General features: G+C 41.5%; 1 protein-coding gene across 1 annotated transcript in view; it reads left to right on the forward strand.

The window, feature by feature from the left end:
- Positions 1-17,712, forward strand: part of TLN2 (talin 2) — a 122,075-nt gene that overhangs the window by 89,317 nt on the left and 15,046 nt on the right. Inside the window, exons 44-53 of the mRNA XM_065688114.1 lie at positions 128-247; positions 1,628-1,774; positions 2,355-2,521; positions 3,935-4,118; positions 5,273-5,398; positions 6,853-6,969; positions 9,211-9,396; positions 14,019-14,126; positions 15,355-15,460; positions 17,185-17,309. Of these exons, the coding sequence (XP_065544186.1) occupies positions 128-247; positions 1,628-1,774; positions 2,355-2,521; positions 3,935-4,118; positions 5,273-5,398; positions 6,853-6,969; positions 9,211-9,396; positions 14,019-14,126; positions 15,355-15,460; positions 17,185-17,309 (1,386 nt within the window). The remainder of the gene's footprint in view (positions 1-127; positions 248-1,627; positions 1,775-2,354; positions 2,522-3,934; positions 4,119-5,272; positions 5,399-6,852; positions 6,970-9,210; positions 9,397-14,018; positions 14,127-15,354; positions 15,461-17,184; positions 17,310-17,712) is intronic.

Genomic DNA, 17,712 nt, shown 5'->3' on the forward strand with positions numbered 1-17,712 from the left:
GCAAGGGGTTTACCCCATTTCATCAGCGTGGCCAAACAAATGACTGTGCTTCTGAGCTGGAGTGTATTAACAAATTATTCTCATGCCTGTCATTTTTGTTTTTCTCTCGCCTGTGTTCTTTTTCCAGATGACTAAGTCGGTTACTAACCCGGAGGAGTTGGGAGGACTTGCATCACAAATGACCAATGACTATGGGCATTTGGCTCTCCAGGGCCGAATGGCTGCAGCTACAGCAGAACCAGAGGAGGTCTGCAGTTTTTAGACCTCTTTATTCTCTATATATGGTGGCATCAACATGGGTATTGTTTAATGGTAGAGCATACAGTAAATACAAAGTGATGAGGGGCATTCACCTCACTCAGTTGCAGCAACACATTTGCAGCCTTTGCCAAATGTGACACATCTCTTGTATGACCAGACAGATAACAGGTTTTGAACCATCGGGTAACAAGTTTTCTTTCCAGTGTCTTTGCAATAATCTAAAATAACTGCAGTGAACACGTTACCGCTGCCTTTCTTTGTTAGCCACTTCTGTACACAAGTACTGTCTATACTATGTGTGCTCTGCCTGATAGGCCAACAGATGCACTACCTCTTGCTGGTAACAGCTAACAGAGGAATACAGACTATCCTACTCAGTTGCATTAATCCATTACAGTAGTTGCTGCATATTCTCTGAGAGCAGTTAAAGAAATCCTTTCACCTCTCTTCTCATTGCGTGCCTCTGGATGTGGAGCATAGACAGACTGTGTCAAGATAGGATAAGAGCGGGTATCTCACCATCATCAGATGTATCAGATTATCTAGATAGAAGAGTTTCTGTCTTTGTAATTAGGTTCCACCACTGGTAGGCTACTTGGGTGTTCCGTGCTCAATAGCTATGTGAAAAGCAGCAGCTTGCTCTCAGTTTGATATTGTTAAATTGAAGTACCATTTCTGCACGTTATTTTCTGCCTGAATTTGAAATAATTGTTTGTGATACTAATGGCTGTTATTCCTGCTTACTTATCCCAATACACACTTATATGCCTAAGTACATGTAGGGACTAAAACTGTCACGTGTTTCTAAGCAGGAGCTGTGCAGCTTATGCTGTAAGTTTATTAATAAATGGGAAGTGGCAAGGGCAGGATTTTCCACATATCAGTGCTCCACCTGTATGTGGTCAGTTCTGGAGACTTGAAACTCTGTGTGAGATTCAAAACCAGTCATATACTGTTTGACCCTGTTTCAGCAGCACAGAGTAGATGTGTACTTTGGGTACCCATTGTACAGACCTTAAACACAGCTCATGCTGACAGTACAGCACTGGGAGATGAAGCAGTGTTCTTCAAATGGGGTGAAGTTGTGTACACTTGAATCAGGTACACTTGTCCTTGGTCTGTTTCACTAGTGCTCCTGTTTCATCAGTGAGCCTTTCGTAGGGTAGTGCTACATGAGTAGGTAGTATCACATCTGTCCTTTTATTCTGATCTCTGCAGAGAGCGTAGCAATGGGCAGGATATTGGTAATAAAGATTCCGCAGAGTGACTGTGTTTCCATTTGTAGTGGCAGAATGTGCCTACATGACATTTATTTATTCACTTTGCTCTTGCTTCCTTTTTCCCCTGTACCTCCTTCACCATCTAGATAGGGTTCCAGATCAGGACCCGGGTGCAAGAACTCGGCCATGGCTGTATCTTTCTTGTGCAAAAAGCTGGAGCTCTGCAGATTTGCCCAACAGACAGCTACACCAAAAGGGAGTTGATAGAATGTGCTCGTGCTGTCACGGAAAAGGTAAGACAACATAGAAACTGGACAGAACCTCAGGAAAGAACTGTGCTGCTAGAAGTCAGTATGCATATCCCCAGGCGGGGGATAATAAATATACCAAATCTTAAGCATATTTAGTCAGTGCTGTCAGAGTTCTATTTTTCTGATGTTAAAGTTTATGTCAGTGTGCTGTACGTGACTCTTGGGGTGCTTGAGGACAATGTTTATTTGCACATTAGGGAAAAAGTGATAGTTCTTGTCTTTGACTTTTATCCTGGCAGAAGTTCACTGTATTCCCTCTGACTGTATTTCAAGAAAGTTATAACTGATGTGCTTCATCCTATGATGAACAGATCATTCTGTCTGAAAGGTGGACTTACTAGCTGAAGTCATCTTTAATTTGAGGCAATCCTTAGTCACCACAATGCTGCATAAAGAGAGCGATTAGGGAAAGGGGGAGGAGAGTTTTATTACAGTTTGCAAAATGATACTGTGGAGTGAATTTCCATTGTTGATTCCAGCCATGTTAACAAGCTTGCTGAACTTGATGTCCCCTAATGAGGCTTTCTTCTGATGACCACCTTGTTGCTTTATGTTGTTTTAGGTCTCCTTAGTTTTATCCGCTCTTCAAGCAGGGAATAAAGGCACACAAGCCTGTATTACTGCAGCTAGTGCAGTATCTGGGATAATTGCAGATCTGGACACCACTATCATGTTTGCTACTGCTGGAACCCTTAATGCTGAGAACAACGAATCATTTGCAGACCACAGGTCAGTGCAACTGGAAAAGATAGAAGAATATGTACATGGCGAACAGTGGAAGTGGCAGAAGTAACCAGCATGTGAAGATAAATTTTTGCCTTCCTGCATTCCGTGGATGAAATTGAGTGGTCAGTGGAGTGAGAAACAAAACAGGAGGACTGGGGTATCAGTGAAGTACAGCAAACTTCACCTTGGTTACTTCTGTGAGAAAGGAATTTGAAAAAGCTGGGGAACATCTGCTGAGAGCACTCCCAACAGCAGACCACAACTGTTGTTGTGGCTTTGTTTTACTGTGTTCAAGCCATCTCACTGCACAGATGTGCTGTTACTCCAGTGTTAGCTGTCCCTGCCATTAAAGAGGAATTTTCTGTATGCTTTTTTCCAACAGCTGTTGTTGACTGGCTGTTTGTTTTGCTAAATCATGCCTACAGTTAATGCTGTTGTGGACAGCAGTGATGGCAATGGCATGGCTATGCCACACTTTTTCCCATTTGGCAGGGATAAGCCCATTTTTCCCTTCAAGTCACATCTGCAGCAAATTAATCCCACAGCATTTTTCATCACGTTAAGAGATTTGCAGCATGTGACTGTTAACTTCCTTTGCAGTAAAACCCAGGGCTTCACAGCCAGACACTGACTATACTGCTTTACAGCCTAATTGGCCTATGTGACGGTTGCATGGCCAGTATTTATTCCCTGCCTTCCCAGTTACTCAAGGAAGGGGAAAGATGCAGTGGTGTGTAAGTTGCCACTATTCTGCAGACTGTCAGTCAGGGATTTCCATACCAGTGTCATTAATTTCCAGGCTGGCATTCTACATGGATATGGTTCTGATTCTCTGTTAATTTTCCTTACTTGTGAAGTATGTACTCAAAATGGTTTCTTCTTGGTTTCTTCTTTTACCCAGATGTTGCTTTGGATTTATTGTCTTGTCATGTCAAAACATGTGGGGGGATGCGCCCTGACTGGGGTCACGTTCTCTGTTCCTTTTGCTGTTCTTGCTACTGCCTTCCTCAGAAATCGTTTTCATTTCCTTACAATATGCTGAAGATGGAGGCTTGACAGTTACTTTCCCCACAGCATGGCAAGATTGTCTGTTGGTGTTACAAGGCAATGCTGTCTTCTGCTACTGCCCTACTTCCTTTCTTTTCAAGATAGGGTCATTTTAATAAACTGCCTTACATCTAGCCCGAAGTATCATACTACTGTTGCAATAGTTCTTATTTTTCTTTCTAAATGACTATTTATTTACTTGCAAGCTGTCCTGTGGTATAGTATCATGAGTGAACGCTTCCATGATGACTTATATCAGCTCTTTTATGTAGCTGTTAGTCACCATAACATTGTAAAGCACGTTATTTTCCTCTTCTCCTTTTCTATTCCCTTCCCTGCTTCCTCGTTTTTTGTTCTTTTTGCCTATAGGGAAAATATCCTGAAAACTGCGAAAGCTTTAGTGGAAGATACAAAACTGCTGGTTTCTGGTGCTGCCTCGAGTCAGGACAAACTGGCCCAAGCAGCTCAGTCGTCAGCTAACACCATCACTCAACTTGCTGAGGTAGTAAAATTGGGAGCAGCTAGCTTGGGATCTGATGACCCTGAAACACAGGTGAGATGTTTTAATGCTTTTCTGATACTTCTAAAGATACCAGAGACAGTTTTCAAGTGATAATGCTTTGTGGGACTTTTGCTTTTAAGCAAATGGAATGGGTTGCCCAGGGAGGTCGTGAATGCTCCATCCCTGGCAGTGTTCAAGGCCAGGTTGAACAAAGCCTTGGGTGGCATGGTTTAATGTGAGGTGTCCCTGCCCATGGCAGGGGGGTTGGAACTAGATGATCTTAAAGTCCTTTCCAACCCAAACTATTTTATGATTCTATGATTCTATAAAACAGTAAGGTTCATCTTGTCTGGGACTTTTCTGGATTCACTTAGACATCACTCTTTTTTGTGTTCCACACTTTATTTTCCCTCCAAGCTTTCTCATTTTTTATGTGTCTTCCAATATTTTCCTTAAAATAAGCTCGTCTTAATTCCAGTAAAATACTTCAAACATCTGCTTTTCTGCTAGTGGAAAGGGAAAAGGAGAAGGTTTTGGAGAAGAGAATTTTTCGCTATTCCAGTAACACCCTAAAATAATTAAGAAGCCTGTTACAGTGTCTGTATTTTGTCTAGGACTTGTCTTTAAGCTTAGGTTTAGGATACAGTAGCTCCAGATTTGAGTTTTCCTGACTGTAAGGCCAACCAAGTTATTTAGCATTTAATTTTGTATTTTTCTCAGAGGCTTTTTTCTGTATTATTCTCAGAGGTTCAGCTTCCTTTTCCTGATGGAAAACCATCTCCCTCTAACACCTAGCCATAGCAACTACATTTTATCTTTCAGTAGGCAATTTCAGAACTGGTACGTAACTGTAGCATTAGGCAGTAAGCTTATAAACTTGCTCTTGTCCTGCTTCACCCAAAAGGTGAAGAACATGGAGAAAAGTAAATGTCCTCTTGGGCAAGCTCACAGGAAGGAAATCCTACCTGCAGTCAGCATTTCAGTGTCTTCATGGGAGGTAGTAACTTCTGTTTTCTGACTGGTTGTATGAAATATCGACACAGCTTTTCCTCTTCCAGAGCACAATGTGTTTTACTGGAGTAGAGGGAGGGAGATACTATTTGACCAGTAGGAGATTTGGTTTTTTAGCTGTGTTCCCAAAATCACACCCTTGTCCTGTCTGCCCTTTCCTGCCTGAGCCTCACAACTGTGTCTCATTCCTACAGGTTGTCCTGATCAATGCTATCAAGGATGTGGCAAAGGCCCTTTCTGATCTCATTGGTGCTACGAAAGGAGCAGCCAGCAAACCAGCAGATGATCCATCCATGTACCAGCTGAAGGGTGCTGCTAAAGTAAAGCCATATTCTTACATTTTATTTGAAACTATCTGTGCAATTGCACTTGATAGACATGCAAAGCTTGGATTTCAGCAATTCCTGATTGCCTGAAATCCCATCTGTTTCTTTGTTTCATTATCATCCTAGGATGATACAGCAAAATAAGATGCTGTTGTGTTTCCATGTAGCTTTCAGTTTTGTAGGCTGTCAGGTGACTTTTGTGATTTTATGGAAAGAACTGAAGAGAAACTGCTTTCTTTTGCCAGCCTGTATTTCAGGGCAGGTTCTCCTTTAGTAATGTTATTGACTAAAACTTATCCAGTATAAAATGGTACCTAAAAACTACATTTTAAACAATACCATGCTCAGGATAGGCATGGGGCCTCCTTATTTGGACCTTGTGGCTTGGGGGGAGGGAAGGGGGAAAAAAAAACCCTCCAACAACTCTGCAGTAAGATATTGTGCATTTCTGATCCCTCTTTCCTCGACCTTTCCAGCAAGTATATAGGTATCAAAGCACAAAACTCTCACAGATTACACTATACCTGTGATATGTTGATTTTCTCTTCACCTGAGATGTTTTTTGACATTGGCCTCACAAAGATCTTGCGGCTTTGTGTCAGCAAAATATTTCCAGACGTGGAGATTTAGGTGGTATTACTTCTGCTTTCACATTATGAGTGTCGTGGTAGCTTCTTGCTTGGCTGGAAGCTATTCTCACTCTCATGTTTATTGCTTGTATGTAAGACTTGTGCCTCTCTTCAGAGCACATGATAACAGTATATTGTTGAGGTACTACTTAGAAATGACTCATCTAGTAAAGATAACTGGCTTCTTGGCTCTTCCTGCCTTGAAGAGCTCTGTTTTAAGTCATAATGGTCAAGAAGCTGTCCTTTCTGTCTCTTCTTTTTTCACTGTACCTGTCATTTTTATCTCAGCATACTGGGGTATAAGAAGGGTGTAGTTATTGCAGTGAAGATGAGGTCATTCTGCATCAGGACTATTGTTTGTACTGGGAACAGAAACATTAATTCTGTTTCTGCATTTGGGTTTGAGACTGGTGTTTTGCTGCTTGCTTACCTGGGGGTTTATGTGATTGCAAAGATGGTACTGGGTACCTTTCAACAAGAAATACCGTACCTCAATTCACATCTCTTTCAACTTGCAATTTAAGATGTGTGGGCAAAAAAAGACACTAAGATAATCAATCTGTCTAAGAGAAATGGAAATGTTAATTGATGGTGTCACTCTACAGTAAGCTGTGCTGCAGCTTACAGAGCAATTTCAGAAACTGGCCAGCAGGAGATTTGGTGTTTAGTCCCTTAACAAGTGCAGTTCATGAAGCTTCTTAGGCCCTACTAGGAGTAATAATCCTACCCAGCTCAATTTGCCTTGCTTCATGCTCTGCTATCTCTGAAAAATGGGAGGAAGGAATCATGTATATTTGTCTTTGCTTCTGTCTCCTTCAGGTGATGGTAACCAATGTCACATCACTTTTGAAGACTGTTAAAGCAGTAGAAGATGAAGCTACTCGAGGGACAAGAGCTCTTGAGGCCACAATAGAGTACATCAAACAGGAACTCACGGTATGGATCAGAACAGCCATATGTGGAAGTTTTTGGAAGGAGGCTCTCATACTCAAACCAGGCAGCCCAGGCATTCCTCCTCAAGCTCTGCTTTACTGCCTTGCAGTGCATTGGATGAAGTTTGGTGCTCTCCACCTGCTGCAAATCATCTCTGAAAGTACAAGTACAGTGCCACTTCAGCCTATCTACTTTCAGATGTTAACAGTCCCCACTTTCAGATTTGAGGTGCTACCAGCTTGTGCATATCCAGAAGCAACTGCTGCTTCTTTGTTCTTTAGCTGTTAAGCTTTCACTACAGGTATTCTTTTCTGAGTCCAATGTTGTACCGTTTTTTTTGATCCTGACTTTGGTAATGTCTCCTCAGCATCATGGCTATATTGCACCACCAGTTTAATCTTGTTTCTGTTTTTCCTTTATTATGAAATGATACTACCAGTGATACATAGTCTGCTATCTGATATGCTGTCTCAGCAGGAATTAACTTCCACATTAGGTGTTAGACCATGACAATTGTTTTCCTTCCTCTTTAAAAGATATAAAAATGACACCATAACGGTGCTAGCACGGTTTTGCCTTGTCAAGTGCTCCCCATAAAACATCTATGTTTCACTGGGTGAGCAATGCTGTTGTAATGAAGAAATAACTCTTGTTTATTTGGATCATTTAGGGTTTTTAAAATACCTGTACATAGTGGTTGGGAAATCATACAGTGTCTGCAGTGAGAAAAACTCAATTCAGTACCTGATCAGGAGTGTTCTGTATCTAGTGCAAGGATATCTAGTGCACTTTGCTGTCATGTATCCTCATGAAGGCCTGGCTAGGTTACATTCCTTCCCATAACTCTGATCTAAAACCTGTCCTGATCAGTCACTGAAGGATTGTGCATCACATCTGGTTGGTATCTGTTTGAAATGTTACTCCTCCTCTTTTTCCTTTTGCCAGCATTGCTAAGGAATAGGTCTGTGGAGATGTCATCTTTTTCATAGGGAGAAAAGTGGACTACTAGGAGAGGGTCAAGAAGAGCCAATGATGGCATGTATGTGCTCCAGAAAATGCCTCAAGCTTTACTTGGGACTCCAGGGACTGGATCAACATTGAGGGATGTCCTTCACCCATTTCACTAAACTTTGTTTTTTTATCTTGCTTCCATTTCTGGAGGGAGAAAGTGAAAAACTGATGAAATGGGAGCATGGGATAGACCAGGCTTATGTGTGCCCAGATATATTTATTCTGTAACCATTAGACTGCTTAGGTTGCACTGTGTGTAGTCAAGAAACCTCTCCTGATGAATTGTGCACTCCAGATTGCCCCTGCACAGTAACAAAATAGCAAGCAGATACAGACTAAAGCTTGGGAAAAAGAAATGTAAGATAAAAGTAAGGTTACCCAGCTTTTATTGCCTCCGTTGTGCCACAGTTCATGTATTCCAGTGTTCATGAGAGCAGTGTGTACTGTCAGATAATTTGAACTATCTTCACACAATTCACCCTGCAGAATTATACCTTTAGCTTTCCAAGAAAGGCTAAGTACAGTGTAAGAGACAACACTCCACCTCCATTTTAAGAGACATTTGACTGTTTCAGTGATCACAGAATCACAGAATCCCAAGGGTTGGAAGGGACCTCAAAAGATCATCTAGTCCAACCCCCCTGCAAGAGCAGGGTAACCTACAGTACATCACACAGGAACTTGTCCAGGCGGGCCTTGAATATCTCCAGTGTAGGAGACTCCACAACCCCCCTGGGCAACCTGTTCCAGTGCTCTGTCACTCTTACAGTAGAGAAGTTCTTCCTGATTCTGTCCTACACTGTGCTATTAACAAAGGCTTGGTAGGGCCCAGCTTTTGCAGAGGAAGGACCTCCTCATGGTGAGCAGACCAGCCTAAGCAGAGGTCAGGACGAAAAAAGAATATAATTAAAGGAATGGTAATTCTTTTGATCCCATAACACTCTGAACAGCTGCTCAGTGACAAACTGTCATCTGGGTAGCGCAATGGCAAATGAGATGGATGGGTTAATCTTTTTTTTGTGCTTCCCTCAGCTTATTGTTTCTCTCTGCTGTCTGTAGGTTAGCAGGCTTTTCAGGACCAGGCTCATGACAAGCAAGAATGATATTCAAGTACTCTGAATATGCTTCTAATTTCCTGCTATTGGAAGGCTGCTTTCATTTGCTGACTCTTTCTCATGGATGTTCTGCTTTGACTTGGTTCGCATCAGGCTTTCCTTCTGCTTTCACTTTTAGGTGTTTCAGTCAAGCGAGGTTCCAGAAAAGACATCATCACCTGAAGAATCAATCCGGATGACGAAAGGAATCACCATGGCAACTGCCAAAGCTGTTGCAGCTGGGAACTCATGCAGACAGGAAGATGTGATTGCTACAGCGAATCTGAGCCGCAAAGCAGTAGCTGACATGCTAACAGCTTGTAAGGTAAAGACTTATTTGCTTGCCTAAGACTGATTCCCCCTCCCTGTGGTGTGCCTCTAAATCCCTCAAATGTTATAATTTGTTTGGTTTCTTTGTATTAATGCTCAGAAAGGATTATCTGTGTTATGCACAGAAACAAAACAGCAGCAGTAATACTGACTCTTTCTGTTTGTGCAAATGATAAGTTTTAGTTGACCTGAAATTTCCTACTTTTCAGTCTGCTGTTAAACTGTCAGACAAACAGCTTGTGCAAGTAGTAGATTATACAGATAATCTTACGGTCACAAATACGATTTCAGGATTGCTAGAACAGTGAAAGGAATGGTGAAAGGAATCACTCTGCTCTATTTTTCATTGTCCTTTTCCCCCTAACAAAATCTGTTGGCTTGCTCAATTTCTGCTGTGCTTTTCAAAAGTGTGTTTTGCCTTTGCACCCTGTTTTCTACACTTGCTTGAGCTGAACACCTTTGGAAAACTGAGCTGAACATTTCTGGGGGGAATGTAAGTGTCATATTAGACCATTTGGCTTTGTTCTGATGATAAACAAGATCTAGGCATAAATTAAAAACGAAAGGGTTATAAAGATCTCATTCCTTTTGGTCCTTGGTAGTAACATGAAAGTGCCTTTTCCAGTAAATTATATTTATTTGCTTTTGTCTTTACATGTGTGGAAAATGACGGTAAAACAATGGTGCTCTCTGTGAGGTGTCTGATTTTCAGCCTTTGGTCAAATCTGAGCTGCCTAAGTTAGTCACAGCTTAATACTGCCTGGGTGGAAGGGTTAATTCTGGTTCTAAACTGATCCCCATACGCAAGTGCAAGTCCTAATAGAACCTAGAACTTTTTATTTTACCGAGTTTTCTGTCAGGGTCTTTAGTCTGGCAGTTCTTGACCACTTTGCGTGTTTCAAATTTGGATTCTGTTCTCTCCGCTTCATAAACCTGGAAGGTCAACACAGCAAACCAGCTCTAATTTGCATCGCAAAATGAAACAACTGTGCCACTTACGTGAGAACTACTGTAGCCTATTATGTCATAGCTCCAAGCCAGTTAATTGAAGCTTCTAAGGGAGGCTAAGAAGCGTTCATAGTTGTGGCACATTCTAACAAATAATTCAGGCATGAATTCAGATGCTGAGGTGCACTAAACATCCATTGTCCTTTGGAAGTGGCTAGTGCCACATTTCTGTTCCCGTGTCTCCAAACAGACAGCAGATTCTCAGGAAGAGGATCCTCTTTTTCCAGAAATAACATAAACATACTCACACAATGTATAGCTCAATATAATTCTGAACATCTACTTATGAACATTCATCTTTTTCTGTATACATTTGTTCCCAGTTAATTTAATGGTTTCAGAGTTCATGAATTGCAAGTTGGCTGACAGGATGAAACTTCCTGCCAATGGAACAATGGTGTTCTGGGATGCTGGAAAAGCATCTGTGGTGTCCCAGGGAATTACCTTCACAAAGAGAGCAATCCTCAGAAGGATAATGACTGGGAATCATTTTACTTACCTGTAATGATACACTGACAAGGAGTAAGGTCTAGTTTTATCTTGCCTGGCTTGCATAAAATCAGAGGTGGTTACTGGGCAAGCAGCAGTAAAAGTCTTCAGGTATCCTAATTCTGTGTATACATTTGAACTAAAATGTATGACGAAATAGCCATGTCATTTAATAAAGTTTTTTAAACATACAGTTTGTACCAGACTTTATTTAGCTAATCCTGTTTCTACAAAATTTGCTTAGAGCCTTAAAAATCTTATGCCATTAATTTCTACAAATTGGTTAGTGTACATGGCATTCCCTTGATAAGCCACATCTCTTGAATTTTAGGGATAGGAACCAGCAGTCTTGGCCTCACTATGCCATGAAAGCTGTGCAAGGCAGTGAGTGCAACTTGATTTTTGTGATATTTGACAAATACTGGGGGAGTTTCCAGTGTGACTCAGCTAGTCTGTACAATAAGCACTGACGAGTAATCAGATTTGATATCCTTTGGGCAAGACAAAAGTACATGTGTATGACCTATGGAAGAATTGTACAGAACATAGCTGAAACTTCCCTGATGTGAGGAAGTTCTGTTTTGTTGCCAGCTGCCTAAGGCAAGTCCTAAGGGATCCGACTTATTAGCAGTTGCTCATATGCTTGTGCTTGTTCTGCTATATGTGAAATTTACAGCACCCATTGCTAATTCTGTGCTTATAAGAAGATGCCATTTCAAAAGACAATGAGGTTGATGACTGCAGGATATAATGAATCTAGTCAACTCTCATTAAAGTCAGTGGAAACACTGTAATTACATTTAGTGAAGGTTAGAGTGGGCCCTGAGATAATAACAATTTCTTTATTATCTATATGTACAAAATAATATCTATGCACTAAACTAAGTAATCTGTGTACTATGCACTAAGTAATCTGCATTTTATCGCTATTATAGTATCAGGTCTGAATTCAATGTTGACCCAGCTTTAAGCAAGAGGTTGGACTATGTGAGTTCCCCAGGTTCCTTCAAATGGCACTGATTTTATGACTATCTCAGTACATTTTACCTCCACAAGTTATTCATCAGTGCTGACAGGCTAGAAGTTGTGGTCCTAGGGCCAAGTATTGCTTGCTGCCTTACTGTTCTGAAAGAATGTGAAGAGAAAATGGGGTCTGATAGTGAAGGGAAGCTTCAGCAGGAGGAAATAAATGTGTACTCTGGTTCTTCGGGCACATGTTTCTGTTTGAGATGCTTCAGCAGGTTTTCTGTGCAAGTCTGGAGGAGTACATGTCGTTGTGAGTCCTGACTGGTGCAGTGAGATTGCTACTGGGATGTTTCTGCATACAAAAATGTCTTCCTAAAATAACTATTACCTCTTTAGTCTGCTGTGAAGTATACAGTTTTAAGACTCATTGAACTTCAAAAATGCTCCAAAATTATTCTGATGTCAGTTTTGGCTATGTATGCAAAGCACAAAAGGAAATTTCTATTCCTCTCCTACACATTTGCTCTAATTGCATTTGTATCAATAACATTTAAGAGCACAAGGAGGAGTATTAGGATGCTTACAGTGCAATGGAGGATCCTTCTGCCCTGCTTGAAAATTAAATACGAGCTGTTCTGGAAGGTTTGGGCGTCTGGAGCTCATTTGAAGTGTTTGAAGCTGGGGGAAATCCTACCCTGTTTCCTCCCATCCCCTTTCCCTACATATGGTTTGGGGACAACCTGGAGAAATGAGTTTCGTGCTCTGCTCATCTTGAGCTTCCCGGCAGAGGGAGCCCATAGACCGGCTCCGGGCCCCGCTGGTAGCGGCGCTTGCTCGGGATGTTGAGGGGTGCAACAAGGGTTCGAAATGGGCGAGCAGTGAGACAGACAATGAATGCCTCTGCCAGCGGAAGGCAGGAAGCTGCAGGGGAGGAAGGAGCTGCTCTGAGAGAGGAAATGGTGATTTTCAAGGTTTTTAGGAAGTCCAACTTGTCAAATACTGGCACTTGTGTTTAAAAAATAGTTCCCTGGAAACTTACTTTATTAAAAACAAAGCTGGAAGAGGCTGCAGGCTTCACTTTTTGTTAGAAAGAACATGCGTGAATTAGTCAGATTTCTGTTAGGTGTAAGGCATTGTACTTAATGGAAGTCCTTAAGAAGTAAAAGCACTGACTGCTGCTGCTCCTCTGTATTTAAACAGATGGTTCCAGCACTGACCATTGCTGCGTTGAATCCCCACATCAAGCTGAAGCCATTAACAAGCTTTTACTTACATGTTACCAAATAACAAAAAGCAGCTAACCCTATTTTTGGGTGGGTGGGTTGGTTTGGGTTTTTTGTGTATCTCGTGTAAAGTAATGGTTGACTGCACTTCTATAGCAAAGCTTTCTGTAAGGAACAGACTATTATATTTATCTTTTATAGTGGAGAAGGAAAAGTGAGACCCATGTTTGGCCCACAGAGTGGGCTAGGGGTTGACCGTTTATTGGCCCGAAGTCTTCTGGGGCCAGGCCAGTGCTTTGGTCTCTAAACCAGATGGCTATTCTGCTTCCATTCCTTGATGGTAGGCTATACAGGCTTAAAAATGGGTTTAGCATATTCCTAACCTTTAAGATGTGAATGGCATGTTGTGTGGGTGGCATAACTCCACTCACTATATTTATATTTGTTGATATTGGTAAAAAAGAAGAGCCACAGCAAGATAACATTTTGCACTGCAAAACAGTACAAATGCAACCCAAGAGCCCATTCCAGCCCCAAGGTATTTTCCGAGTGATGTATTTTTCTTTAGAAGAAGTCATAAATCCTTCTGTATTTTCAGGTAGTTCTTTGAGGGTTTCTCTATTCAGCAGAAAGAAGTAGTACTACCGCTAGCAATGCCTAATGAAGGACTAAGAAAGACTGCAGATGTACCCCCAGACAGAGGATGTGCGGGTGAAAGGAAACGTGTTCCCAATGCCATTCTCGGAACTGGAGATCTGCTGCTCTTTGAGCACAATTTGCTTATGCCTTTACAACAGAAATGGTTGGCCCTCAAGCTCAAATGTCATTTGCATGTTATGAAAAATCTCTTCCCTTCTTTTTCCCCTATGTGCTCAGTGTTGACTTTTGCTTGTGGGAGCAATTTTGGGGTACTAATATTCTGCCTCCTCAGCAAGCATCATATCACCCAGATGTGAGCGGAGAAGTTCGAGAGCGAGCCCTGCGCTTTGGAACAGAATGTACGCTGGGGTATTTGGAACTCCTGGAACATGTTCTCCTGGTAAGGAGTCATCTGCATGCATACACTCGGTCCCTCCCAAGAAGAATACTCTCTCTGATCTCTTTCTGCAGTAGCTGCTAGTGACAAGTTTTTATCAGTTTGTCACAAGGTTATGAGCAGTTTTGTTACTCAGGAAAAGCAAGCTAAAGTAAACTCAACACTTCAGCTCAAGCTGCAAGGTAGAAGGAAGACTAGAAGTACTTAAATGGGACTGAATTGGGATCTGATAAGTCCTGACCTAAAAATGGTCCCCAGCAAAGAAATTAAAATAAGACACTTCAGTGTTTTTTAAGCCCACTGTAAGCATTAGGTATGTTAGGCACAATCCTGTCCCCCAGAGCAAAAAGGTTACGTATTCTTTAGGAAAGCACTTTAACCTGCCTTTTGCAGTCACACCTACTCAATGCCACCCCAAAACCCCAAGCCAGTGCCGCATCACAAAGAGCTCTCCAACTCATGCCAGATATGGCATCCCCAAAGCTCTACATAAAACTTCTCTACTCATATCCAAGGTTAGGCATTTATCTGCAAAATGGGAAACATGCTTACAGGAAGATAAAATGTGGTTTTGATGTGCATTTAGTTTGAGCTGCTTTGCAGAGCAGCTTTTGAAAACATGAAGAAAATGCACACCTGAATGTGACTTTCAAGACTCTTGTTTTGCTCTTAAATCTCTTTCTTTATCTGTCACTCTCCTCTCAGAATTAGTTTTTGAGTATGTGTAGGGAGAAAAAAGATTAAGTTCTGGAAATTCACAACATGGTAATTAAAGATGCAGATGTTGTTCCTGTTTAGGAAAGAATTCAGCTTCACTGTCTGAATGTGTGACTGTTTTCCATTTGCAGAAGTGCCATTTAATACTTCATGCAAATCCAGCTCAGAGGGGTCTGCCTTTCCCTTCTATTTAAGGGTCTTGCCCAGGGTTGGCATTCCCATTGTGTTCCCCATTGTTGTTTTTTTCCAGAACAGGCAACTAGAGCTAGCTTGCAGAACTCGAACTTCCAGACAATATTGCCAGTTCCTGTAGAAATGGGAGGCGGTGCCGCACCATTGCAGGGTGGGCCTTCGCTCCTAGTGATTCATTGACAACTCTATTTCTTTTACTGCACTCATGTTTTCTCTCAGCCCATTGCTGCAGGAAATATATCAGTAGTGTGGCTTGGGAATGTACCAGCATTCTCTGGAATCCCTACTAATATGCACTACTACATTCTATCTTTTTCTCTAGATCCTTCAAAAACCAACTCCAGAACTAAAGCATCAGTTGGCCTCTTTCTCCAAGCGAGTTGCTGGTGCTGTTACAGAGCTCATCCAATCAGCAGAGGCAATGAAAGGTGAGTTGGGCAGCCTGGATACAGTGTGCTTTATACTCCAGATGATGAACTGTCATTGTTGTAGTTTAAAACAAAACGAAAACTTAACAAAACCCCTTTTGATTGTGTTCCCAGTGTCTCGGTACCACATAGGTTCATTCTTCAAATTTCACTGCTAGTGTTCAGTTCACAGTCTTGGTTGATGTGTATATTTGACCCTCTCCCACTTAATATGATTGGCCATTAGTCATCTGTGCGGCCTTTGAAGGTGGAACCATCAAGCAGAGCAACAAGTTTGGCTTTGGCTGTGTTTATACATGCTGCCTTCATCAAAAATACCTCTTTCCCTGCTTATCTGCCAATATGAGGGCTTAATATAGATTTCCTTCATCTTGTACATTACCTGAGCTAAGTTGTCTCTGGTAACGTTCTGATATTTGATGTAAAACACATAAATAATATACTTTGTAGCGATTAGCAGCATGAAACATAGCTCAGCAGGATTACAGTACCGTATACTTCAGTTTTCTCCCAGCACATCGGAAGTAGGAGCCAGTCATTTTGTATTCTCCTGTGATTTTGTCATTCGTAAGAGAAACTGCCTCATTCTTTACCTGGTGCAATGGTGATCCATAAACATTCAATGTTATTTCCTTTGGTGTTTGATGAATTAAGACATGGGTTATGCTATTCCTGATGGAGAGTGCCAGTATCCTTCTCCCCAGTAGTTGTTTCTTAATAATGATTGATGTTTCAGTTGAGATTCTGTTATTAGGTTCACCCAAACTTTCTGATCCAGTTTCAGTGACTTTTAAAAAGGTGTTAAGTGTTGTTTTCCTTTGTTCTGTTTTTTCCATTCTGGCTTAGTCTCCCTTTGCCTGGTGTACACTGCTTCCTATCCTCTGCTGTTTCCATCTGTGATGCCACTTCCTCCCCTTGCCTCTAGTAGTTATGAGCTTGGAAGTTTTATTTCTGGTTTCCTTTTCTCTCTCCATCTGATTTTCCTGTTGGCTGTCTCTTTGCTTCCCTCAGTCCAGAACATGGATGCTTTCTGAATCTTGTCATCCAGAGAATAATGTTATGAAATGGAAAATAATAATGCACAGAGAAATCTGAGACTCGTGCAGCCAAGTGTTCATTTTGTGAACCTCCAGAATTTCTTTGAGCCAAGAGAAATGCCAGAAACTAAACAAAACAAACCAAAAAAAGTTGACCTTTGGCTATGTTACAGGAACTCTACATTGCTGTTAGAAACACGTTGCCAAAAGCATGCTTTCTGCAGTCAGTAATAGCTTCATCGCTAGCCACTACCATAAAAAGAGACTCTGAAAAGTGTGCTGTGGATGGCTGTGTTGCCTATAACATGTCATCTTTACCATTCTGTCAGACTTCTCAATGTACCTTACCAAGTTAGAAAGCACATTAGTAAGAGCTCTGATAAATACAAGTTGAGTGACAGCTAGTTTTGCTCCCAGGATATGGCAGTATCCCTCTTTGAAGCTGCTTTACTTGCACAGTTCTTCAGTTACTTTCATAATAGACTAATCCTAAGAAATACTTTCTTTCACTCTGAGTTACATTTCGCTCTCAGTGACATAAACATTAGTGGTTTTATGCCATTATGGTACTAAAATCAGCTTTCTACGATGTGCATCCTGTGTTTGACACTTGATTGCAAATCACCCTGTTTGAGTGACAGCTCATAGTGGCTCTGAAGTTATTGTCTTTGTCTGTATTAATTTCAGGGACAGAGTGGGTGGATCCAGAGGACCCAACAGTCATTGCAGAGACAGAGCTACTAGGGGCTGCAGCATCAATTGAAGCTGCAGCAAAGAAGTTGGAGCAGCTGAAACCAAGAGCCAAGCCAAAGGTGAGTGTCCGTTCCCACTGTTCCTTTGAAGTTAATAAAGCAGGTGTGTATAGCCCATATATTGGTATGTGCTTTGATACTGTCTCTGATAATGGTATAAACAGTCAAACCTTGCTTTACTCTCAGTGCCATGAGACATTGCACTGAATGGGACTCACCCTTGAAGGAAGAGGGTGAAAAGATGCTTTTCAGGGAGTGAGTCAAGCATCAGCCATGAGCAAGCAAAGTAAGAAAAGCAAAATGTTAGAAATGCTTTGAAGAGTTACAGCATCATTGCTGTTAATTATTTACTTTTCAGTCACATTTGACTGATGTGAAAAGTCATTCTCATTTGCTTTCCTTTGAAGGACGCTTTGTTCTCATCTTTTGTGTGTAGTATAGCAGGAGAGAGCAGTAGCAACAC

The sequence above is a fragment of the Lathamus discolor genome, chromosome 8 (genome assembly GCF_037157495.1).
Source record: "Lathamus discolor isolate bLatDis1 chromosome 8, bLatDis1.hap1, whole genome shotgun sequence".
In the NCBI taxonomy this organism is placed as follows: domain Eukaryota; kingdom Metazoa; phylum Chordata; class Aves; order Psittaciformes; family Psittacidae; genus Lathamus; species Lathamus discolor.